Below are 27,367 nucleotides of genomic sequence, written 5' to 3'. Positions count from 1 at the left end.
CTCGATAACTATGAAATAGAAAAAGGACTAGATTCGAAACGTAGTCAGTGTGAAATACGTAACACGAATTACAACAGGCCCTAGTTTCTTGGCATTTTACGTAGTTTATCGTTTTTCAGTATTGGGGGCAGGAGTGGGAATCTATTTCTCTCCATTTGTGAGTATATGTGACGGACAAATCTTGATTCGGAAATAGGATACTCCAGTGTACGCAAATTATTAAATATAGAATTTAAAATTTCGGCGTTTTGCCTGTTGTCTTCAGTTTTAACACCATATTGACCCACGAGAGACTGTACTGGAGATGTGGATCCGTCCAGTGAATGTAAATGAGACCAGAAGTTCCTAGGAGTATTTCTCCAGGATCTGACTATTGAGATTTTTTATGGCTTCACACGTGGTCTATAGCGTGACATGTATGTCGGATAAATCACAAGCTAGCGAAAATATTTCAAAGTTAGACTTCAGTGATTTTCCGGAGGGAGGAGCTTAGGGCTCAGGCTGGCGGCCGGCGGTTCCACTAGCAAGGGCCGAGCAGGCAGTGACAAAGGGAAGATTAACGGGGGTGCTTAGCGGGTTTTAGCCCAATACAAATGGAAGACGTGCCGGCAGCTCGCCTTTCTGAAGTTAGTGAATCTGGACATTGGAAAGAATTTAAGGCTTACAAAAGATGGAGATTCTTAAATACGTTTATGATCTGTAATGATTCAAGACAAAATTGTTGAGGAAATCCCAGCGTATCAAAAAATCACAACAATGCAATGGATCTAATAGAATGTCAACCACCATTTTAGAAGAAAAATCAAAGGGGTTAGAGATTACAGCAAAGTTAATAACATTTCTACAAACATTTTGAATATTAAATATTAAACGATAAAGTTGGGTAATAGCATAGTACATTAGCTCCTATTGCTACAAACAATATCACAGTACATTCTCCAGTTCCTGCAGTCTTAAGTATTTTATCATGTACGGGTGTCGAACCAGGAAAGTCCTCCACATTACACAATAAAATGAAGCAGTATGGCGGTTTTTATGGATGGTTTCATTTATTCTCACGTAAATGTTGTTTTGTTATAAGAGTGTGTGCGCCAGATTCGTATGTATTTATTTAAGTCGAAGGGTCGATTTGAAGGATACTGTGCTTAGCACCGTTGGAAACGTTATTGAGTAAGCTTTTATTTAAAATATATATCTCGTTTGTATGATTTTTAGAGTTAATTGGTGGTTCATTTCGTGTATTTTGTGACATTGTAAGACAGTTGTGCTTTTGGTGGAATATCTCAATTCCATATTTGCGGGAGTGATGTGAGAGTTTATGAGTTAAGGGTTCGTAGGCCTAAGGAGAACCGAGAAATCTTCTGTATAGGCCATATGGAGGACGCGGTAGTAAAGTTTTGCTTTGATGTCGTTCTCAAGGAGGACATAGAACTTGGTAATTTGCTCATGTGATAGGAAAGTTTTGGAAGAATTCTGTTCTGAGGAATAGGAGATACAGTCTTATACTTAGTAAAATTCAGCTACAAGTGGTCCTTGTAATTTTAGAAAGAGCATTGAATAGCTAAATTATTGGCGTCCTACTACCTTTCACTGTTCAGTATTTATGAGTCTATGACCTTCTTTAAGTATTTTTGTAAGATCAACATTTCTGTATAACATTATTTTATTTCTGAATAAATTATCAAACTTGGGCAACTTTAAACGTTCGGTACCACGTACACCGATCTGCAAATATTTCCAAACTTTATCATTTGTGATCATTCCTCAGATCTTTGTGAGATGTTTTAACACAGAATTTGTTCATCTTACATTACATAGTTCTGATGGACAAGCACACGGCTTATAGATCATGTCATCGAAACTTTGGAGAAAAACAAGGTTTTATTATATATGATGATATAATAACAATCGGCAATTAATATTTAATATTCTTTGAACTGAAGGTGAAATAAACACTTGTGCAATAACAGTTCTGCTGTTTTCATTATAAGAATAATTTTCACATTAACGACCGCTGGAACGTGATGCTTGAATCTGCTTATCTTCGCTCTGTTATGTCCTATGTTATACTTATGTGTCTTCACAAAGAACATTCTTAGCCCAGAAACGGTGACGAGAACCATCAGCGATCTAAGAGCAGGGCGTTCTTACAGTGTCTCGAAATTCTAACCCTTCGATTCTCAAGTGTATACGCTCTCATGGATTTACGGTTAATAATATGGACTCACTGAAAGGTAAGTTCATAAATCTCACTTTTCAGGTGAAGAACGGTTTTCACTTCGGTAACATTTTCTTAATCACTGTACAGAATTGTGTACAGTATACCGCAGGTTCCAAATTCAGTAGGCTTCCAGCAGAAACTCTTTTTATCGTGTACAAGAGTTCTTCGCTGTTGTTTAGAGATATTCAGTCATGATTACTCATTTGAATAAAATACTGAAGATATCTTTCCTTATTTTTTATTTTGCTAATTTTTTGTAACTTCTTTTATAATGTACGTTAAAAAATGACGCAATTCCTCCAGCTGTATTAAGGTGTTGATTTTATTGGCAACTAGTTTCGATGTTGTTACCTCATCATCTTCAGTTGACAGTAACCGCATGGAACACGCCTATCTCACCACTGACTACTAGTGTTGGACACATGCGGTTACTGTCAACAAGTATGGGCCTGAAGATGATGATGATGTAACAACATGGAAACTAGTTACCAATAAAACCAACACCTTAATACAGCTGGAGGAATTAAGTCATTTTTTAACATATATTATACCAGCTGACGTCCCAAGTCGTCCGTTTTAATTATGGATATACGAAGATCTTTTATAATGATTCCGTGAGTTATACAGAGCGGTCAGATAATGTCTGAAACGCTTGTAGGGATGTTGCAGGGCAGGTTGTACTCAGACATAAATGTTAAGAAAAAAATTTGATACGTTGCGCCGTTTCAGAGTTATTTAGCATTGAAATTAGCTAATAGGCGCATCGCACGCTCACATTCAAGCTGCCTGTCAGGGGCAGAATTGCCCAAGTGCTTTGTTTGGTTACATAAAACTTGGATTTGCGCGCCCAACGACCTGAGTGGCTAGCTTCAATGCTAAATAATTAGGAAACGGCGCAACGTATTGAATTTGTTACTCTACATTTATATCTCAGTAGAACCTGCCCTGCAATATCTCTACGAGCGTTTCAGACATTTTCTGATCACCCTACAGTAGCAGGTACATACGGGGGGAGGGGGCGAGGGGCGCCAGCTCCCTTCCCCTCTCCCCCTCCCCCCTTTTCCGGGCAGTCAGCCGGCACGCTATTCGTTAGTTTCTTTCGTCAGTCGATTCGACTGAATCGACTTATCGAGTAGTTGTACTTTCCTACGTAGCACGCGCGTCCTAGATCTGACTGTCCAACTTTGCACACGCTGTACAAAATATTTTGTCTACCATCATCTATCGCCACAGTAGATAGAAGTTTTTCAACATCGTGGCGTACAAAGATGGCTGAGGTCGACAATGGAGGGGGAATCCTCCTGGACGATCGACTTAATGGCTTATCTCTATTGACCCCTCACCCTGACATTGATTGCTGTACTGATGATGTAATAAACCAATTTGCTAGGAAGACTAGGTCCATTGAATTCATCATTTAAGGAAGAGAAACAATTGTAAATTTTTTATGTTGTGAGATTGCATGTCTTGTAAATGTGTATAATAAGTTTAAATAAAACTTTCTTAAACTTTGCATGTGACTCGATTATTTTTATTATAGTTAAAGTAAAGGTAGCTCAAGATTATTTTTAGCGCCCCCTCCTTGAGGTTTTCTATATCTGCCACTGTCGTCCTGTATAGTTCCATCGACAACTAGTTTTCACTCACATGATAAAACAGAACCCTAGGAGAGTGTAAAATAAAACTGTGGTAACGGCTGCATTACTTTTGTCATTTTATCCTTTACCATAATATTTGTTCTTAAAAATTTTATATGATTGTTAATTGAACAATGCACTTTCTGAAAGCTAGTTATGTTGTTTGCATGTGACTCATCATTTTTTTTTTTTTTTTTTTTTTTTTTTTTTTTTTTTTTTTTTTTAGAAATGTAAGTCACTTGAATGACTATGACATTCTATTCGTATAAAAATTAACACTATAGTACTGTATGAGATTTGAAATTTGTTCATACTGCTTTCACTTGCAATGGAAATTATTTTCATCGAAATACCTACGTCTTCCTGTGACTCTTCAACTATTTTGGTCTCAGGTAATATTAAAAACTATTGAGATGCACAGAGGTAAGTTTTCTACCTTCCTTGGCAACACAAGTATTTAGATAAAGCTTTATTAGGGTGCTCAATAATTCTTAATAGCAGTTCATATTCGGTCATCGTATTCCCGTCTGCATCTCTGTTTAAAAATACAAGGAAAGAACTGAATGTAGAACGTCGCGAAGGAATTCGTTGGCATTATGAAGTAGAAAGACAGGAAAAGAAGGAAAAGTACAGCCAAACGAGTGGTCTCGAATACGTACTGTCCATATCTTACCTTAGCAACTATCGGAATCCGAAATATGTCCCTAATAATATAGGCATTCTTATTAGTGAGAGATTGCAAGACTTACCTGTCCCGGGGTCTTCTCCCACGCACACGGACATTTTCGCAGCGGGCCGGGAACCGTCACAACTGACCTGCAACATAAAGCAGGCAGCGCAGTGAGATAACGTTTTATCTCTCACCCGTAAACACGGCACGCCACTCTCCGCGCGAGCGTCCACACCTGAAAGAGAAATTTCACAGACGTAGACGCCGCTCAGACAAAGACAGCGCTGAAGGATACGGGGCCAACAAACCCTCCGTTGTCGACACAAGACAAAGATAAATCAAATTATATTCGTGACAAAACGCTGTAGTTTTTTCCACTGAGTCTAGCAGCATCTGATAGTATTTGTATATGGTTTATTCCTGTTGTGACTGGATGACTGAAACAGACGAAGTGCGCATCTCGACACTGTCTCAGAATAAAGGAAAAGTCAGTTGTGCGTTCAAGGTCCTGTTAGAAGCAGGTAACTGTTATCTTATTGTAATTATAGCGGCATTGTCGATAACGGTGAGATATGAGCCTAAAATATTAAGTTAAGGCAATGGTCTGGCTGAACATGTACGTAAGGGAAATGGATGCGCCAACCGTCTGGGTAAAAACAAAATTCTTCTAACAATTTATGTGGATCGTATCTTAGAACACGTACCACGTACGTCTCATCTTCACCTATCATGAAAGGCAGATCAGTTGGTAAAGCAGCTGCTACCCTCTTATCGCGATATAGGATATATTCTTCTAAAATATGGCCAACGTAAATTTGTGTACCAAAAGCACATACTGGCGAATCCTTTAGCTGAAGATGGAGCCTAATTATCACATGAAAATTGTATCTATGAGGGCGTCAAAATTGCTCCCAATCTTTCGTGTACTAGAAAAGAGGAACACCACCACCGGATTGTTGGCTTGATCAAGCACAATTTCGTGACCTTCACTTTCAGCCATGTTGCATAACCCTGTGTCTCAACAACGAAGTCATTGCACGTAGCGAGTTTTAACGCTGTTCACTGTAGATTTTAAACAAGATTAGCTACCGTTCCACAGCGAGTCATAGTCTACAGTCGTTGTTCTACGTAAAAACTACAAAAGTGTCCATGATCTCTAATAAATAAATATATATGATTATTTATGTCATTAATCTCCCAACTTGCAATGTATGCTGAAATAAGCTTATTGCTAAAGCTGAAGTTCTGCACTACTGGAACTATGTTTCGCTACCATTTCGGTCCCACTTTCCCCATTTTCGCTCAGCCCAGCACCCACGGGACGTCTCGTGTCGCCCATTACTTCCTGCGCGATCCAGAGCCTAGGCAGCACTTCGCCCTCCTTTGCACTCCTGTTCCCATTGCAACAGGAACGTTGCTGCTCACATTTTCGGTCCCTGGTTAGCTCCAAGTCCTCCACTATATTTGTGCGCATTCGACGTAAAGTTTGCGACAATGTGTTAGCCAGTTCACTCAGAGTACTACGTTTGTTTTCATTTCTTAATTCTACGCAAACCGTAAGGTTCTGAAGAATTGCAAATATTTCTGAATTGCTCCCTTAGTGGCACTTTGTAATCCTGTATCCAGGAGATCATGTCTTCCCACCACTTCATTTATTGTCATCTCATCTACATACGGTATCTTAGACATATAATGTATGAAAGTTAGATATCCAGCTAAAAGTGCCGCGTGTCCTTTGTTGAACTGAGGTTGTAAAGTTACATAAATAATTACTCCTTGACTATCGATATCTGTACCTTACACGTAGCGGCCTAGCACAGCGGCCAGGGGAGCCCCCAGTGATCGAGAAGCTCGGTTTGGCGCCAACGGTTACGAGTGGTGCGGAAGGCAAGAAGCAGTGGGCAGTAGTGGCTGGATGTCAGGCGTGGTTGGACGATACGTGGCCTCATGCCGTGGTAAGTTCTATGATTCCATTAAATGTTGTTGTAATAGTGGACGCGTTTGAGAACTCATCAAAATTAAAAGCGAGTCGTTAGCAAAGGTCGGTAGAAGCAATGGTTACCTCAGAACAGTAATAACAGGTGTGAACGTCAGTACGTGTGCCTAGTAACGTCAGGGAAGTGTACCATGCCGTGCACTAGAGGCAATAAACGATTCAGTTAGAAGAATTCAGCGTCTCTTTTCGAATCCTCTTCAGATCTATTTGAACTGAGTGTGAAGACTTGTAATGGCAAGTTTGGTGATTTTGATAGGCACACGGGCCCATCTTTAGTTTTCAGGTGCATCTTCCTTGGGAGTAAGATGCCCGCTGTAAGCTGTGTAGCATAAACATTAGTTTGATCGCCGTAGTTATATCAACACAGCAGGTTTTAGAGAGGAACGTGGCCTTGATACATATGAATAAGCGAGTAGGCATCTTACAACGGGACCCAGCTACCTCCCTTCTGCCACGCATTAGGCCACATCATGCACAACCCTATCTCTTACCAAGTTGTCTTACATTTAGCCAGCACCCAGTTTTTACATTCGTTCTGCTAATTAGCACTGTCCCGAGGATATCCCTAAATGTGTAGTGGCTTTTTATCTTCAGCTGTACTGTTGTTTATCTGTAATTCTCTCAAAGTGGCGTCTGCAGTACTTTCACTGGAATAGATCTGTAAATTAGTGTAATACTTTCGGGACACCACGTTACAGCAATCACAAAGCTTGTATGGGTTCAACTTGTTGCAGATAATGCACATACAAACACCTGCTCCAAAATTAAATACGTTCCTCTATATGCACAAGAATATTTTTTCAAGATATGTAATGGCAAGCGGAAAAGTAAGTTTTAGCCATCTTCTGAATGAGTGACTTTTGTTTCCAAGCACCCAAGTATATTGTTTTCGCTCTTATGGCGAGGTAGGAATGACGAAGTCCTCCACAGCCCAAAAGTTCTCCGGTTGGCGCAATATGTTGATCTGAAACATCATCAAACATTAGATAAACTTGTTACCACCACCAAAGTCTTCCCCAGTGTAACACTGTTTTCTCCTAGCTCTTTAGCGGCTCGGTATAAGACGAACAAACTGTTTAGAGAGTGAGTAGTTGCCCACAAATCAGCGACGCAAAGGTAGCTATCTGAATCGCCTCACTCAATGCATGGAGCGATGTATACAATGACCATTCAAATTGAAGAGCACACGTGGAAGAGTACGTGTGTGTTTGCGTGTGTCCAACTGACATATCACTTGTTCGAAAGGCTGATCAGAGTTTAACAAAGACGTCGAGGTTATCAGAGCACAAGCTCAAATGTGAAGTGGCTAGAGAGGGAAATAGACCGTGCCCTTTCAAAGGAACCGTCCTGGCATTTGCTTTAAGCGACTTAGAGAAATTACGGAAAACCTAAATGTGGATAGCCGGATGGGGATTTGAACTGTCGTGCTCCCGAATGTGAGTTCAGTGTGCTAACCGCTGCGCCACCTCGCTCGGTCACTTGTTCCATCTGCATGGTCTGTGAGTAACTGGTTTCAACACGAGAACACGTGGTCAGTGAACCAACTGGCTCGCATTCTTGTCTTGAAACCACCTGAACAATAAGACAATGTTTTGAAAACGTCGAATTCTCTCCAGATTACACGTAGATTTATTGTGGTTCATATGGATCTGAGCACTATGGGACTTAACAGCTATGGTCATCAGTCCCCTAGCACTTAGAACTACTTAAACCTAACTATCCTAAGAACATCACACAACACTCATTCATCACGAGGCAAAGAAAATCCCTGACCCCGCGGGGAATCGGACCCGGGAACCCGGGCGCGGGAAGCGAGAACGCTACCGCACGACCACGAGCTACGGACCTTTATTGTGGTTATACGTAAAAAACTAATCAGGCAAACTCTTTCCAGCTGATCGCAAGTATGTGTGCAAGATTGGATGCTATCGTAAAGGTAGAAAAACTATTTCTTAATCTTTTGAAACACTTCACACGGGAACGGAAACTACAGCTGCAGTATGACTGGAAATATTCAGAATCCTGATTACATTTCTTGTTCGAAATTCAATACTGTATGAATCGATCAGCTACTAATTTCAAAACATTACTCGAACTGGCTCCAATACTGAAAGTACAGAAATAAAGAACAGTTTCTCAAAAAATTATAACAGCTTAATCCAAACAAAGAAAAACGAAAAATTATTTCATATTCAACCATTTCTTTTCTAGTGGTCCCGCAGCATGCATGAGGTCGAAGAACGACATACTTTATTTTTGGTACAGATTTCTGCTGCCCTAGTGATTTATTTACTTCTAGTGATTACATTGTTACACGACGAGCTCGTTTCGGCGTTTTACCATTGTCAAGCGTACCTGTGCGTACGCCTGTGTTAGTTTCTATATCTACATGGACAGTACGTTCACGTCTTAACTGGGATGATGCGGTCCATACTACATCTTGGAGCGTAAGCATCTGTTGTCTTCCTGTTACGTTATGAACACTTTCATTTGTATGATCTCGGTAAAATAATTTTGGCAGCTTTTTGACAACTCCGGTTCCAGCGATGCTATACTTTTACAGTGGAAATTATATTTTGAGGAAAGTCAGTTATTATGTTTAATTCTACACAAAGAATAAAAAGGACACACAATGAACATTTTAGAGGAAATGGAGATTTACACTTATACAGAAAAATATCTAGAAGACATTCGTAATGAACAGATTTCAAACACAAAAAATATCTGGAAAACTTTATTGTCATCATAAAAACTAAAATAATAAATTATCACAACAGGTACAAAATAATAGAACATTTATTATTTAAGTAAAACCATAAAGCAACGTCCCTGAAAATTAAATGCAATCACTGACTTCCCACTAAATATAACTTCCATTGTAAGCCGGCCGCGGTGGTCTCGCGGTTCTAGGTGTGCAGTCGGGAACCGTGCGACTGCTACGGTCGCAGGTTCGAATCCTGCCTCGGGCATGGATGTGTGTGATGTCCTTAGGTTAGTTAGGTTTAAGTAGTTCTAAGTTCTAGGGGACTAATGACCACAGCAGTTGAGTCCCATAGTGCCCAGAGCCATTTGAACCATTTTTCCATTGTAAACATACAGCATCGCTAGAATCGGAATTGCAAAAAAAAAAAAAAAAAAAAAAAAAAAAAAAAAAAAAAAAAAAAAAAAGTCAAAAATTATTTTACCGACATCACCCAAATGAAAGTAATCATAAAGATCAGAAAGTCAACTGATGCTTACTCTCCAGAAAGCAGTATAAGCCGGCTCGTATCACCTAAGACGTAAGCATAATGTGCCATACGCAGACATAGAAACTAACATACGTGTAAGGAACGATATTATACCTATTATAGCATCTCCACAGGTACGCTTTGTAATGGCAAAACGCGGAAACGAGCTCGTCGTCTAACTTTGTAATCACCACGAGTAAATAAATCAATAGCGGAGCAGAAACCTCTACAAAAAATACATAAGCTAAGCTACCTACTTTTGGTCCCCTCTCTGAAATAACACACTATGTAATCAAAAGTATCCAGACACCTAGCTGAAAATGACTTAAAAGTACGTGGCGCACTCCATCGGTGAAGCTGGAATTCTATATGGTGTTGGCCCACCCTTAGCCTTGATGACTGCTTCTAGTATCGCAGGCATACGTTCAGTCAGATGCTGGAAGGTTTCCTACGGTCGCAGGTTCGAATCCAGCCTCGGGCTTGGATGTGTATGATGTCCTTAGGTTAGTTAGGTTTAATTAGTTCTAAGTTCTAGAGGACTGATGACCTCAGAAGTTAAGTCGCATAGTGCTCAGATCCACTTGAACTACTACACACGCTGGCAGATGACGTTCACCGGGCACCGGATCGACACATTGTGTACCGTGATTCGTCAGTCCACACAACGTTCTTCCACTGTTCAATCGTCCAGTGTTTACGCTCCTTACACCAAGCGAGGCGTCGTTTGGCATTTACCGGCGTGATGTGTGGCGTATGTGCAGTCTCTCGACCATGAAATCTAAGTTTTCTCACCTTCCGCCCAACTGTCATAGTACTTGCAGTGGATCCTGATGCAGTTTGGAATTCCTGTGTGATGGTCTGGATAGATGGTTCAAATGGCAGTGTGGGATTTAACATCTGAGGTCATCAGTCCCCTAGAACTTAGAACTACTTAAACCTAACTAACCTAAGGACATCACACACATCCATGCCCGACGCAGGAATCGAACCTGCAAACCGTAGCGGTCGCGCGGTTCCAGACTGAAGCGCCTAGAGCCCTCTCGTTCACAACGGCCGGCGGTCTGGATAAATGTCTGGCTATTACACATTACGACCCTCTTCAACTGCTGGTTGTCTCTGACAGTGAATAGACGTGGTCGGTCTGTACGCTTTTGTGCTGTACATTTCCTTTCACGTTTCCACTTCACTGTCACATCGGAAACCGTGGATCTAGGGAAGTTTAGGAGTATGGAAATCTCGCATACAGACGTATGACACAAGTGACATCCAATCACCTGACCACGTTCGAAGTCCGTGAATTCCGCGGAGCGCCCCATTTCTGCTCTCTCACGATGTCCAATGACTACTGAGGTCACTTATATGGAGTACCTGGTAGTACCTAATATGAAAAACGTGTGTTTTTGGGAGTCTGCGGATACTTTTGATCACATAGTGTACGTTAAAATGCAGAAAAACTGAGCTCCAGACGGTATTTATTTGTATTTCAGGTGCCTCAGAATCATGTTCATTTCCTATTAGCCGCATTCTGAAGTTATCAACTTATCAGTTCGTTAATGCGTGAAGATAATATTTCATATCCTTCAAAGTGACTCTTGTGTAACATGCAAACTTTTTTTTTTATTCGTCAGTCATTACTGTTGACAGATTATTCACATGTGTGACGAAAGTAGTGATTGAAGAACGGTACCCAAAGGCGACCTCATTTTACACCGCCCAATTCAGTTTCAGATCCGTTAATTGGTTTCTGGGAACAACTTCTTGTTTACCGTTTTATGGATATGAAATGAATCAGTGTAACTTGTACAGGCGCTGTGAGAAAGCACTGGCGGCGGTCGGTACTCTTTAAGTAATAGTAAACAGAAATAAGTTGGCAGTAGTGGAGAAGCTGCAGTATCAGATTCAGTAGCACGTAGCTCAGGATATAGACACTAGCCTCACTTCAACTTTTGGGAACAACTGAAAGTATCCCCGAATCATCTCTACGTTAGAAATAGTACGAAGCTTCCTGTTTACTTTTAACACGTTATGAACAGCAAAACACAAGAGATTTCCGGGTGCCAACAAATTTAGTTTCAGAAACAACATTCAACTAAAAACAAAGCTTCGGTAAACTTGACAATGCCTGTGGAGCTGGAACGAGCGTCACGGAAGCGTCGTCAGTGCAGCAAGCGGTCGACCAGAACGAGCAGCTAGCAGCGACCGTGCGCAACGGCGGGTGGCGGCGCGCATGGCCCATCACGCCTTCCACTGCCGTCACTGTGACGTCAGCAGCCCAGCAGCCTGGCCTCTCCTGCTCTTCGCGCATTGTGTGTGTAATCATTTTACTGCACCGCACCACGTAGACATCCGCAATAAATTTAAATGCAAATGTATGATCCACAACATTATTCACAGGCATCCTACACAGAACCAAACCACTGGCCCATTACAGTACGGTCACGTATCAGAACATTCGATAACGAGCCCCGATGTTTTTCTGTGAACACAAGCAAACACACATACAGACGTATATGACAGCAACTGAAAGCACCAGAAAAAGGAAGAGCTTAGAGTCGGAAGTGTTTGGATGTCGTAATTACACACTTATGAGATACTTAATTAGGGATATCTGGCAGGGCCATACATAAAATATCGATATTTTTTCCAAAATATTATAGATATATTTCGGCGATATTTTTTCTCCGATATATCGATATCATAAAGGCAATATCGGGTTCCGAAATTTTTATTTTATATTATAACTTTTCCACAACTTTCGGTACATATTTCAAGTTACTCTTTTGAAATTGTAGTGGAACATAATTTTACTTTCACTGTGTGTAAGGAGTCTTACTACTTCTTGAGCTTTCATCACGTCTGTGATTGTGTTTTCATGTGGTGAGGAAATAGCACTCCAGTTGCATTAAATAACAGAATTTTAACGCACCTAGTGTGTTACTTCTTCACATCGGTATTCTTCAAAAACAGTTGCTGAGAATGACGGACAAAAATCTAAATGACAAGATTGGTATTTGTGTGGGTAGAGACCTGGGAGGGGAAATGCTGCCGTAGTCGGCACTTGGTGCTGCCAACAGAAACTGCAACGTTCAGCTTCACCACTCAGTTTTGACACAACTGCTAGGTCGCTGGCGTTGGTACAAACGAAAAAAGCAGGGAAGTCGTCATGAAGTGTTCCGAACAAGTCCGATATGAGACGAAACGGAGCGACGGACGCATCGGACACCTTTTATTGTGCCACTGACATGCAGTTACCATTGTCAGCAAAGTGGTTAGTGTCAATCGTGAACGTGTATAGTTTTCTTTCAATTCTTGCTCTAGGGGGATAAGCAGGAAGTTATTTTGTTCTTGTACATGATATCTAATTATAAATCAATATTTAAATATTCAACTGTAAAACCGGCAGTATAGTTACAATGTGAAGCCGATATTTGTATGGGCCGGTACGTCGATATTTTCCCAGCCGATATATTTATACATTTCTCGATATGTCGATAGCCGGTGATTTCTCACTTTTAAATATCGATATACCAGATTCCTGATGTTTTTAAAAATACCAATTGCCCTACTACTTAGTAGGCTAGCGAGTAGCACCCCTTTCGTCCTAATGACGGCGGCTACACATCTTCCCATGGATTTCACGATACATCGAAAGCGGTAAGGGGTCGTTCTGCTCCTTAACTGCTCAAACGGAGCAAAACAATCGAGGAGACTAATCGGAGGCGGATACGGGAAGCATAAGATTTCTAGATGCGCTCAGTACTGTAGCACAAAACCACCATCACGTTCCTGGAGTGGTCGATAAACAATTCTTAGACAATTCGGGTGTGATATTGTTTTACGTTGTCTCACTGGATGTTCGGGACACATGCCAGGTGCTGCAGACGAACAAGCTGATGTATGTGGTCGGGCAGTAGTCCCATATCTTTTAACTGTAAGACACAATAGCAGGTGTAAACTGTCTGATCGAAAGTATCCGGACATCCCTGTGCTGTGTAATGCTGAATTGGACACTAATAGTCACTAGAGGCTGTTCGCCAGGTATAAAAGGGGGAGAGTGTGGCGTTTATGCCACATCCCTGCTCGAGTTTATTACATTTTGTTAGTATGATGTAATGCACCGTATAGGAAGTTTTTGTTGCGGGAGGCTAGCGAGGCCGGCCGCGGTGGTCTCTCGGTTCTAGGCGCGCAGTCCGGAACCGCGCGACTGCTACGGTCGCAGTTTCGAATCCTGCCTCGGGCATGGATGTGTGTGATGTCCTTAGGTTAGTTAGGTTTAAGTAGTTCTAAGTTCTAGGGGACTGATGACCACTGCTGTTAAGTCCCATAGTGCTCAGAGCCGTTTGAACCAGGCTAGCGAGTATATAGGATCAGGAAGCAGACTCATCAAACGGCACACCAGATGATCACATAGGGTGAGAACGGCCACGAGAGCACGAGCCGTATGATACTGGAGTACACAGTTGGGATTCACCTACCACGCTGGGCGACAAGGACCGAATGTTCTATAATTTACACTTACATAATAATATACGGCTCCAACCGTGCTGATGAAGTCACTTGCACTGACAGCTTGTTAATAATAATTTCAGTATCACTCAGTTCTTCAGGAAATGCTAGTTACAAATTTTAGTTACGGTCAGTGCTTATTGATGGAAAGGATGGGACAATCACAAGTACGCCCTGAAAGGACAGGCGCCAAACTGTTAAGATGTTCGCGAGGCAGTCTGCGATCGGTTTTCGGGAAAGCAACACGCGAACCAGTGTGTGAAGCGCAACTCCGCATAAATACGGAAGTAATTGTTAAAGTTGCCTCGGAAAACATATTTTTGCGCTCTCATGGTGATTTTAAGATCTTGGGAAGCATTTTTGTGCCTTCTGCGGTACTAGGGAACAAATAATTTATGACCGGGAATCTTGTTAGGAATATTAACTATAGACTCGCTCTAGAAATCGTTTCACAAATTTTGCGATTAATGAAATAAAACAAAATTAGTTGCCATGCTTACACTTTACGATTCTTATTATGCTTAGCATCTAACCCTTCCCACCTGTCACATTATTATGCTCTGTTTATGGCACTAGCGTTAGAGCTAGCGACCGACGAAGAAGAAACCAAGCGGGTAAAAACGGCTACGGGACACCTTTAGAAGAGGTGAGGTAAGCATGTTGTCCTCAATTTTGCTAGAGAAAGTGATCGCGAACACTTCTTGCTAAAATCCACCGTGTTTGTTAATATTTAAGGTGGGTTAATTTTTAAGGTGGGAAGTTCCACTTACTGTAGAACACTGTGTAGCTTGTGGGGGTCAAATTCGCGTTTAGTGAGAGACTGCGTTTTACCACCGACCATAATATTCGTTACAAGGGGAGTATGGCAGCACTGTCATTGGATGCCACCTGAGTAACAAGTGCATCAGAGACATTTCAACCCATCTTAAGCTTCCCAACTCGACTGTTGGTGATGTGACTGTGAAATGGAAACGCGAACGAACAATCACAGTTAATTTCTTTTAAGTCAGTACCGCCATTAGACTTTTTTTATTTGCAGTGTTACATTTACACGATCATGATTTGGGCTTTCAAGTGCCATTATCAAGTGTTTTAATGTTATACATTGCCTAATATGGCATACTGTCGTATTTAAAATACACTATTAGACACATTGTCCAAGGGTCAATATTTCTGGTAAAAGCCTACTGCTTTGTTTTATCACTGAGTGTACCATCTTGAGTCAAAATGCATTGTTTTATCACTGGTTATACCATCTTGAGTCAAGATGATATAGTCAGTGATAAAAGAAAGCAGTAGGCTTTTACCAGGAGTATTGACCCTTAGACAATGTGTCTAACAGTGTATTTTAAATACGACATTATGCCATCTTAGGCACTGTATAACATTAAAACACTTGATAATGGCACTTGAAAGCCCAAATCATGATCGTGTAAATGTAACACTGAAAATAAAAGAGTCTAATGGCGGTACTGACTTTAACGAAATATATTATGACTGTGGCCCCACATTATGAAAAAAAAAATTATTATATCACAGTCAAAGCAGGACTAGGCAAACGCCATGTATCGACGGACAGGAACTGTCGATCATTGTCGAGGGTTGCTGCAAAAAATCGCATGAAGTCAGCGGAAGGAATCATTCGTGAGTTGCAATTTGCTATCAGCAGTCCAGCTAGCACAGTGATTGTGGGCGGGGAAACGAATGGGTTACAGTGGCCGTGCATTTCTTCGTAAGTCACTCATTTCCGTAGTCAGTCTCAGCGATGTTTGTGAAGGTGTAAAGAGCGACACCAGTGTACAGTGAATGACTGGAAACGATAGATCACGCTATACCCTATGGCAATCCGAGGAAGGGTTTCAGTTTGGCGAATGCCTGATGAACGTAAGCTGGCATCATGTGTAGTGCCATCAGTGAAGCACGGAGGGGGTGGTACTACTGTATGGGGGAATTTTTAGTGGTTAGCGTGTGGCTCCCTTATTGTACTTAATGAAACGGTAAATGTGGAAGGATATGAACATATTTTACAATATTGTGTACTGTGTGCAGTGGAGGAATAGTCCGGAGGCGATGACTGTTTACACAAGCATAATAATGCATCCTGTCACAAAACATCATCTGCCAGGCGATGGTTTATGGACGAAACGTTCCTGAAGTAGGCTGACCTGCCCATAGTCCCGACCTGAACACAATGTAACAGCTTTGGAATGAGTCAGAAGGCTGACTTCGCTCCAAACCCCAGCGTCCAATATCGCTACCTTCTCTGACTTTTACTTGAGAACAATGGGCTGCCGGCCGCTGTGGCCGAGCGGTTCTAGACGCTTCAGTCTGGAACCGCGCGATTGCTACGGTCGCAGGTTCGAATCCTGCCTCGGGCATGAATGTGTGTGATGTCCTTAGGTTAGTTAGGTTTACGTAGTTCTACGTTCTAGGGGACTGATGACCGATATTAAGTCCCATAGTGCTCAGAGCCATTTGAGCAATGGGCTGCCACTCCTCCGCAGACACTTCAGTGAAACTATCCCCAGCCGAGTTCAAGCCGTCATAAAAGCCAAGGGTGGACACATCCCATAGTAATGTCCAACAATATGTGTCTGGATACTTTTGATCAGATAGCGTATTATCGGTCGCTTTTCGTCCCATGTAAACGTCCCTTTCACGTTAATACTCACACCACCTGCGTGGACTGTGCTCTGATGGCAAGCGAGATGTGCCACCTAATGTAGGTTTGGACTCACTCGTACGCCACAAGCGGCGTATTCCGGCGCGTACCGTGACTCATGGTCCCCGCGTTCACACTAGTCCTTGCGCCCTGTGATATGCGGTAGACAAAGGCGAACGTGTGGGACGAAGACTTCTATGTCCCATAGCGAGAACATATTTCTGTACGATATGACTAAACACCAGCTTTCTTTGTGAACTATCGATTGACGGACAGCACTGTGGTCCGTCTACCAACTGTTACAACATGCAATATGCGGCGGGGATTGTTGTTAGCAACGCTTTGTTGTCCATGCAGTTTACTCTCGTGGTGGTGATTGTCCCCCGAATCGAGGCTTTCACAGTGTATCCCTGATACAGTGTCACGTGGAATGCCCAGTTCCTGCACGACCTCGGAGATGGAGTGACCCATAAGTCGGGCAGCCAAGATCTGGCCGAGATCAAATGCGTTGGTATTTCACGCTGTACTCGAATAATTACCAGTTGACCAGTACGGCATTACACTAGCGTGACACACTGAACTGTTCCACCCGCTCTAACGATTCTTCAACACATCGGATACCTTTAATTTAATGAGTCATGAGTGTAGGGATATCGCATGACAACGTGAATCTCGATCCTCCCTAATCCGAATTCAGTGTGGTAACTACTAAGCCGCCTCGCTTGGTGCGACAAGAGGGAGTGATGGCGGCGGATGCTGAGCGGCTCTCGCATTTCGAGGACTGAAAGGAGGGCACAGAGACCTTTAGTAATACCAAATGGCACTTCTTAGAGTTGAATCCAGCGTTTACTCTTATATCAGCATTTCCTGGACGCAAATTATCAACGAATCATTTTTTGACTTCCTAATTTTCTGTACCTTATCGAATTTCCACACGAAGAGAGTGCAAGTTCTGCAGTCAGGTGCTTTTCGCGTTGCCAGATCGGAAGACATAAATTATGTATCACCGCTCTTCACCCTCTATCAAATTCACTGTTTTCATCTGAGGTGGTGTTGCGAGATAATTCTCCTGACAAGAGAGTGCCAATTGCACGACTAAACCCCAATAAAAATTATTTCAAAATATAGAGGTGTGTCTATTCTACCACCCATAAAGGTCGTACGTTCTTCCCTTATTTGGCTCAAATGGCTCTGAGTACTATGGGACTTAACTTCTGAGGTCATCAGTTCCCTAGAACTTAGAAGTACTTAAATCTAACTAACCTAAGGAAATCACACGCACCCATGCCCAAGGCAGGATTCGAACCTGCGACCGAAGCGGTCGCGCGGTTCCAGACTCTAGCTCCTAGAACCGTTCGGCCACACCGACCTGCTTCCCTTATTTGTCATCGAAGTTCAAATGTGGAGTGTGTATGAATCGATTAAAAGGCAGTTGACTGAAGAGCTCGTCACAAAGATTTTGGTAATGTGATCGCTGTGTCTTTTGATAATGGAGCACTGCAATTAGGATACACGGAAAATAATGTATCGTGTCTTCATGTTTCCCCTGTAAAGTTTTTCAAACACTTCAACGAAATTCCACATTTGCACTTCGATGACGAATAAAGGAAGAGCGTGCGACAGCATAGCAGTTTCTATTTTAAGAAATATGACTTTGTGTTAAGATATATTGTTTCAAGCCGGTGTATAGATTTTTGCCAAAAAAAACGTTATTTATTACTCTTGTGAATTCGATAGTGACAAATGTGTTTAACGTCGTATTGTTTCTTTAACAAATTGTGATTCTACAGCCTTTAGATTAGTGTACTTCCATTGTAAGAAAACGGTTTCGCTTGCCTCTGTAGCCACGACAGGTATAAGGGTCGATCAAAAAAAAAAAAAAGTTTCCGTTAGATGCCTGCACAGTCCATAAACGGTATGTCAGTCACCGTGAGCATTGAGGCAGTCATCCCACCGACCCAAAAAAATGGCTCTGAACACTATGGGACTTAATTTCTGAGGTCATCAGTCCCCTAGAACTGACAACTACTTAAACCTAAGGACATCACACACACATCCATGCCCGAGGCAGGATTCGAACCTGCAACCGTCGCGGTCGCGAACCAGATTGAAGATACCTGTTTGGTAAAACACTGTGTCCTGCTGCTTGAAGTCCTTAACTGCCTGCTGCACGTCCTCGGGGAAAAATGTAACTATTGGTAACTTATGTAATTAGTACACATTCTTTCGAAATCGTGATTTTTTAAAAGTAATTTATAATCAGGGGTAAACACAGCAATCAGTCGTTTATCAATGTGTGTTTTACTGCAGATATAGCAAGAATTCAGCTACAGCATAACCATCATCATCTCTACTAAGCGCATTGATGATGGGTATACTGTAGCTGAACGTCAGCTAAATCTGCAATTAAAAAAAAAAAAAAAAGATATGCGATTGGTTGCCGTGTTCATCCCCATTATAATTATTTCACAGTCGTTGAACACAGCGATTCCTAATGCAATCCAACCCGGTGAAAAATAATTTATTTTCGTGACCAAAACACGACTGACCCCTTTGGTTTTACCTCTCACAAAATTTGATTTTATCCCTCAGAGTGTAAATATCCTCAGGTTGGGAACCATAGATCAAGTTTGTTGCAATGTATTAGGGCTTCATGGTTCACTTACTTGCCTCTCAACGAGAGACGCAGCTGCATTATTAAGACACTGGACTTGGATACGGGAGCCATCCTGTCATCCGGACTCGGATTTTCAAAAAATTGCTCTAAGCACTATGGGACTTAACATCTGAGGTCATCAGTCCCCTGGACTTAGAACTACTTAAATCTAACTAACCTAAGGACATCACACACATCCATGCCCAAGGCAGGATTCGAACCTGCGGCCGTAGCAGCCGCGTGGTTCCGGGCTGAAGTGTCTAGAACCGCTCGACCACAGCTGCCGACTCGGATTATCTGCTGGAGGTCAGTTCCGGAATGGATCCTTAGATAAGACCACTGCAAAAAAATGGCTCTGAGTACTATGGGACTCAACTGCTGTGGTCATCAGTCCCCTAGAACTTAGAACTACTGAAACCTAACTAACCTAAGGATATCACACACATCCATGCCCGAGGCAGGATTCGAACCTGCGACCGTAGCAGTCGCACGGTTCCGGACTGCACGCCTGGAACCACGAGAAGACCACAGCAGACCCTTCTCATGAACACGGCTTCAAGGGATCTTTAAATTCCAACTTATTTTATTTCTTGTTGTAACATCTTATTGTTAAACGCATCATAATGTCTAATACTATCAAAACGAATATGTTCCGTGGAAAATACGAAAGTAGCACGCTGTAAGCTTTTCAGAGAATTTGTTGTCACTGTTCGTGCCATATTGACAAGATTTGTCACTGTTGTGTTAAGAAAATACCATTCTGAGAAAGCTGAAATCAAGAAAAAGAAAAGGTTTTGCAATGGGAAAACATGTTCTCAAATAATAAAGCATAATACTTTTCGTGAATTCTTTGTAATTCTTACGCTAATGTTACTGTAGGTGCAGTTAAAGCACGCAGCTCGATTTCGGGACTCTTAGGGTTCAAATTCCCGTCCAGTCATCCAGATCTAGGTTTTTTCGCATTAGTTCTTAATCACTTGAAAAAGTCGCAGCTGACTTGCTTCCATAGCGTCGTGCAACTATGGAGGTTCACAGACTCAAATGAGTATACTGACGACGATGCTTCTAGCTCCAGCATGTCTCTTAGAATAACAGGTGTTGCACTATGAAGTGTGATCGAGCCTGCCTTTATGACCTATCTAACAACTATATACAACACTCTATTTCATGATCACGACTGGAATATTAACGCCTGACCTCTAACGTAGAGGGAATTGGAAAGATCTGAACATTTCTTAAAATGGAATCTTATCAGCTGAGAGACAAAAACCTATTCCTGGTCATTTTTATTTTATAATATCTTAACCTATTTCTGAGTACTATATATTTTTCTTTAATTTTTTGTTAATACATCACGAATCTTGTCTTTGAGCTGGATTCCTTTAGGGATCGTGTGGCACTGTCTTTAAACAATCCGTGGCTGCTTTCCAAAATTGTACATAAATTACAATTTTCAATTTTACCAAACAGGTAACCGGAACAGCACCGTTCCCTTAAAATTGGGTAGAAAAACACCGGATATGAAGTTGTATTGTATTGTATTGTATTGCATGGAACCGGGGACCTAGAAACGACGGAGAGGCTTCGTTCCCGCCGTAGACCGCAGTGGTACACAACCCCACAAGGTGCTACAGCAGTCCATTCACCTCACCGCCGCTCCACACCGAACCCAGGGTTACTGTGCTGTTCGGCCCCCAGTCGACTCCTCCAGGAACGTCTCACACAAGACGTGTGTAACCCCAACGTTTGCGTGGTAGAGTAATTATGGTGTACGCGTACGTGGAAAAAGTGTTTGCGCAGCCGTCGCCAACATAATGTAACTGAGGCAGAATAAGGGGAATCAGCCAGCATTCGCCGAGGTAGATGGAAAACCGCCTTAGAAACCATACACAGATTGCCCGGCATACCGGACCTCGACACTAAGCCGCCGGGCAGACTCGTGCCGGTCAGACCGCACGGCTAACCGGCGGGCGGATATGATACACTACACAATGAAGTTCACTTAATGGTGGAGGTATAAAACTCTGAAATGGGTCGTGAAATTGCAAAATAGAAGTGACTGGATGCACAGAAAATACACCTTTCATTTGATACTTATAAAAGTCACATTTATAAATAACCTAAAATGATCGCGCTTCAAATGTAATGAACTTCCTTGTGAGGCTCGTAAGAGAAACGTATGGGGAAACTTGGAGTCTACTTTGAAGTTCTACTTTACGAACCGTCAAACTGACAACATATCACACTGATAACGACCGATGTAGTCAGCGCGTCCTGCTGAAGAAAAGAAGATTGGGATTTAACTCGCCGTCTACGTCAAGGTCATTAGAGACGTAGTACAAGCTCGTATTGGGCCAGTAGACGGTAGGAATTCGGCCGTGCATTTTCAAAGGAACCATCCCGGCTTCCGTATTAAGTGATTTAGGGAAACCACGGAAACCTACTTTGCGATGGCAGAATGTGCATACTGACACCAGTTTCCTCCAATGAGAGTCCAATACTTCGACCACGGCACCACGCTATTTTGTTCGTCCGGATAGTAAGTTAAAGAAGACCAGTAAATTCAAAAGTTCCATGCCTCGAGAAGCAAGTTTACGTTTACGCAATTTATCCGGGATGGTTGCGAAACGCACAAGTCTTTTGGGGTGATGAGGGAACGATCTTCTGGAAGCATGCCCTTCGAGTAAAAAAACGAAGGGCTTCCAGGGCGCCGGAGGCTCAAGCCACTTATTTCAGTCTCGTAGCCCCTTTGAGGCCCGTGGCGGAAGGGGACGGCCTCCAATTTAAGCTGCGACGCCAGTTGTCATCCAAGGTAGCTCGTAGTTCACTGGCGCCACTTCCGTCTATACCGTGAGAAGCAGCATTCTCTTCAGCTACTGCATAGGATCCACTATTTTGCGCACTTTTTTGAAATCTCAGTTCCGTGTTTGGCCTATAACCTTTAAATGCTTAGCTGCTACTTATTTTTATTGCAGCTCGTCAATTTCACAAGGGCATGTCTCAACATTTGACCAACAACTGTGAGACAGCCAGTTGGTGAGCACCAAACTGTATGCAAACTTCTTGGGTTAAATTACAAAAATATTTGCTGTGTCCCGTCCCATTTGTGATCCGTAAAGTCAGTGGCCTACTATTAGAAAGGAGTAAGCTACAATAATGCTCGTAGTTTCGTACTCTCCCTTCTTTTCATTTCTGTGCTCACTCATAGCAACACAAACTCAGCGCTACGCTGCACCTTAACTCATCGCAAACATCCACTTGACCGAGATACACAATGTGTTGGGCAAAGAAGTGAAAACCCTAGTTCATTCTTTCATTATGTCTCACAAATACCAATGAAAATGGCACAAGCTTTCTTTGCATACGGGTAAACGATATGGCATCACTAGAGGTCGGGTGGCAATGCTCTTATCAACTGACCGCTGTTCTTGAACCGACCTAACATTTCAGTAGACAAGAAGTTAAATTCTAATCTTGATTATTTCCTCCTCTATACTCTGCAGTCTCTGTTCTTTCTTACGCCACAGAAGCGATAGTTCACACATAACAATAAAGGAAACTGGAAGAAATGATGCAGTGGAAAGTATTTTAATGACAGTCCAAGTCTTGTTTCCAAAGGAAACGGTTTACTCTATATGAATGTGTGTTATGAAATAAACTTTCTCGGCAGACAGTGAGCAGGGTCAAAATTTGAAGAAGAGATTGGTTAGAGGACTACCTACAGAAATCCCAGGTCGGTTACGTTTCCAGCGCATTATTTTAATCTGTCAGGGCTGCTTATTCTGCTGCATGTAAGCTACTACTTTTGGCGTAAGTTAGCAAATAAGCTACATTTTGCTACACTTTGGTTCTGATCCTATGGAAATCAAATGTGAAGGTAATAAACTGAAGGTAATTGTGCTCAGTTATATCGTAACAACCCAACAAGACACTCTGAGACGCAAACAGAACGAGAGCCGTTTATCCTGGGGTAAGAACTGCATGGCACTGTTCCATGGTAGACCCCAAGGAGTGGTTTCAGCAGTTCTAATTGGAAATATTTCCCCGCTTCTTGCATTTCCTACTCCAGCTTCTTCAGTTATAATCACGAAGCTTGCTCTACTGAGCCTGTTACTGCAGTGAAACTAGTGCAACAAATTCCGCCATTCGATTTTCCTCGTGTTTGATGTAGTATCCCAAGACGGACGCTTTGTTTCATAAATCGAGACAATTAAATAAATGAAAAGTCTTAACGATACCACGGAGACCGCTACAGGCTGCCACGTGGCAACGAAAGCATTCGGTCTAGGTGACTGCTGGCTCTCTTCCAAGAGGAGTTGGGCCTACACGTGCGCTGGAGACGTAACAGCGCCTCCCGAACATATATTTTGCTGTTTTCTAATACTGTTTTAGTACGTTGTATAAGGAAATGTACAAATTAAAACCGCAAGACAAATATTTACTGCACTCAAAGCACGCGTTCCTTTATTTCAAGCTTTTTCAGTTAAAAAAAAAGCCAAGAAATGAAGTTTGGCGTCAACATCACCATGACGTCGTATTCATTAGAAACGAAAAGAAATTCGGTCGTGGTCTTATTTAAGGAACCATCTCGGCTCTAGCTTAAGCAGTGTAGGGATGATCAGACGGGATTTGAATCCTACTCCTTCCAAATATCAGTCCATTGTTGTAACTACTGCGTCACGTCGCTCGGTAACAGAATCCAAGTAACAGTTTATTCTCTAGTGCTTTACACAGAAAAGAAAGCTGAACAGAGGTTTCAGAGACGCCAAACAGTCGCTCCTTTAGGCCAACATGTTATAATAGGAGCAGAAAATCTGTAATTATAATGAAGTGAGTATATTCTTATGGAAATGCAAGCTGGACAGACCTTAGGAGCTTACTGGAACGTCGCGCCATGTGTGTGGCCTAGTTGCCTTAGCAAGGTATCCAAACAGCTCCTTGTACCTTCAAATTGACTTCATTAGGCGCAGCAAGCTGGATACCTGATGACCTTAGTAGAATAATGCACATCTTCCGGACATGTGAAACATGGCAGCAATACCTTATGCACCAAGAAGAATGAAAACGTTTCTCGCTTCCTGTGAGCAATTCCTCCAAAAAAAAAAAAAAAAAAAAAACTACATCCTAGGTAACTGTAGTAATAACATTTTCGACACAACTGTTTGGTCTTTTCTTGTTACCACAATCTTATAAATATTGCTGTGCTGCCCAATACGACCTGCACTATCCGACACAAGCACGTAATATCAAGAAGCAATGTCAGCTAGACAAAAAATTATTGTATTATTATTATTATTAATCATAATTATGTACTTGCAAAAAGGCGGACCTATCCTTCATTCGCTTAATTCATTTCCATAAATAATAATAATAATAACAATAATACATTCAGGCTGGGCTAAGGCAAAATGCCTTTCTGGTTTTATGCGATTTTTCAGCCATTGATCACTCCATCGTTTCCACAGGTGCCCCTAATCTCTCTTCCCGTTACCATGTATAGCAGCATTTGCTTGCGGTAATTCAGGTTATCAATTCCATCAATACGATGTTTAGAGTTCTCTCTGTACTTCGATATCTTCTCATTCATGAAAAAGACGTTCTATTCTTAACCACTATTACTTTTCAGAATCTCATCCCTGGTGGGTGGAACTTTCATTGTATTTTTTTTTTCTGAGAGTGTCCAGTTTTCACTGTCATATAGTTCAGAGAAAGCATCCCTGCCTTTTAAAATTTAATTCTGCTCTCTTCGCGCGATTTTTCAAATTAAGAATGTGCTAAAACGTGCTCAGTTTTTGGCTTAGCTCTTAACGGTGGTAACAGATATCACATCCCAGATGTTTTTAGTGTAACACTTGCACAGGTTCAAAAATGGCTCTGAGCACTATCGGACTTAACTTCTGAGGTCATCAGTCCCCTACAACTTAGAACTGCTTAAACCTAACTAACCTAAGGACATCACACATCCATGCCCTAGGCAGGATTAGAACCTGCGACCGTAGCGGTCTCGCGGTTCCAGACTGGAGCGCCTAGAACAGCCCGGCCGGCACTTGCACAGGGATCTAGCCAATAACTTGAGCATTAAATTTGTATTAAGGCCTGTCAGATAGTGATTGTATGGATTAATGCGAGTGAGATGGGTGTGGGTGACTGAGTGTCACTTTATAGGTTTCATCCTCACTGTGTGACAACAATTTTAGTCATTTTACCCATATTCATTTCTTGTAATGTGTAGGGGCACTGATAACTCCGACGTTAAGCACTTGTAGGCTCCAAACACACACACACACACACACACACACACACACACACAGCCAAATCTCACAGGTTTTTGGCTTTGGAAGCCCAGATTTTTCTCTTTTTGTGTCGATATTTTAAGGATTTATTTCATTCGCAATTTGTCTAAAATATGCGTAATATGCGTTGATTTTAGCAGTGTATCGTCATTATCATGGACGATAGTCATGTCATCAGGGAAGACCAAGCAGCTAAGATGGCATCTTTGATTCAGGCTAAAGCCTGGAAGGACTAGCATTTCCATTCTCTCATTATTTGATCCAAATAATGTCAAATATATTGATACGAATAATTTCAGTGGAAGATTAAAAGCTCGTTTCACTCCACTGTTCTTCTAGATACAGTCCTCAACCCTCGCCCCAGTGTTTATTATCACTACTGTGCTGTTGTAGAGGTTTTTTGTTGCTGCAATGGAATGTTGAGGGTATGCAAATATCTTCAAGGCATTCCAAAGAAATTCTCTGTCAACCGTGACGACAGATTATTTTTAAATCTACAAAAGCGAAGTAAATCTTTATATCAGATTCCCAATATTTCTGTATTAATTGCATATGCACCTAAAGCTGATGTAAGTACTTTCCTGACAAATCAAAACTGTGTGCCAGAATAGGGCTGGAGCCCATATATACCCTGCCCGCTCAAGACGAAGGCATGGGACTCATTCGTGGGACAGAATATTGTTTCAACCTGTTACCAAGTCTCGTAGCATAGTACATTCCGAGGCACAGTGAACTGTAGTATTTATTCGAAATATAAGTAAAATTTAAATCAAAACGCTTAATAATTTCAAGAACAGCGATATTAAATGAAAAAAAAATGAACTGGAATAAGATCTTCTATACATGCCCGCATCGAAATCCTTTGTTGCTAACAGTCGCTAGTGTGACGGTGTTTAAGTCTCAGAGGCGGCAGACATTTTCGTCACCGTGTTGACGTATCTGCATATGTTCCTAATCACTAGGCCGTGCCGCCGTATCTCATGGTATGAAGACATGGGAATATTAAGTTCAGACGCGCATTTGGTCCCATTTCATAGGAGTAGGCTGTGTGCTATCACCGGCTTTCACTTTCTTCCTTTTCTCTCTCTCTCCATATAACTAACAACACAAATACAACACAATACTCACGATCCAATGGAAAGTTGAGAACGCTGAACCTCTAGGATATCTCTCAATCAGAAATGTCATGTGACGCCGGCCGCGGTGGCCGAGCGGTTCTTGGCGCTTCAGTCCGGAACCGCGCGAGTCCTACGGTCGCAGGTTCGAATCCTGCCTCGAGCATGGATGTGTGTGATGTCCTCAGGTTAGTTAGGTTTAAGTAGTTCTAAGTTCCATGGGACTGATGATCTCAGATGTTAAGTCCCATAGTGCTCAGAGCCATTTTTTTTTGTCTTGTGACGTTTAGATTTTAGCAAAAAGGCTTGGTGTACAAAGACCAGCTGTGGTTACCTAGTGTCATGAGACACGTGCCTAGTTGATGACTTGTCTCACAAACA

General features: G+C 42.0%; 1 protein-coding gene across 1 annotated transcript in view; it reads right to left on the bottom strand.

Moving 5' to 3' along the window:
* The window catches only part of LOC126297996 (KN motif and ankyrin repeat domain-containing protein 3), a 381,284-nt gene that overhangs the window by 262,870 nt on the left and 91,047 nt on the right, over nucleotides 1–27,367 (bottom strand). Inside the window, exon 2 of the mRNA XM_049989312.1 lies at nucleotides 4,608–4,674. Coding sequence (XP_049845269.1) covers nucleotides 4,608–4,641 — 34 coding nt within the window. The 5' untranslated portion in view covers nucleotides 4,642–4,674. The remainder of the gene's footprint in view (nucleotides 1–4,607; nucleotides 4,675–27,367) is intronic.

This window comes from Schistocerca gregaria, chromosome X (genome assembly GCF_023897955.1).
Source record: "Schistocerca gregaria isolate iqSchGreg1 chromosome X, iqSchGreg1.2, whole genome shotgun sequence".
NCBI lineage: Eukaryota > Metazoa > Arthropoda > Insecta > Orthoptera > Acrididae > Schistocerca > Schistocerca gregaria.
The sequence above is the reverse complement of the archived record's forward strand: the minus strand, read 5'-3'. Positions and strand labels throughout refer to the sequence as shown.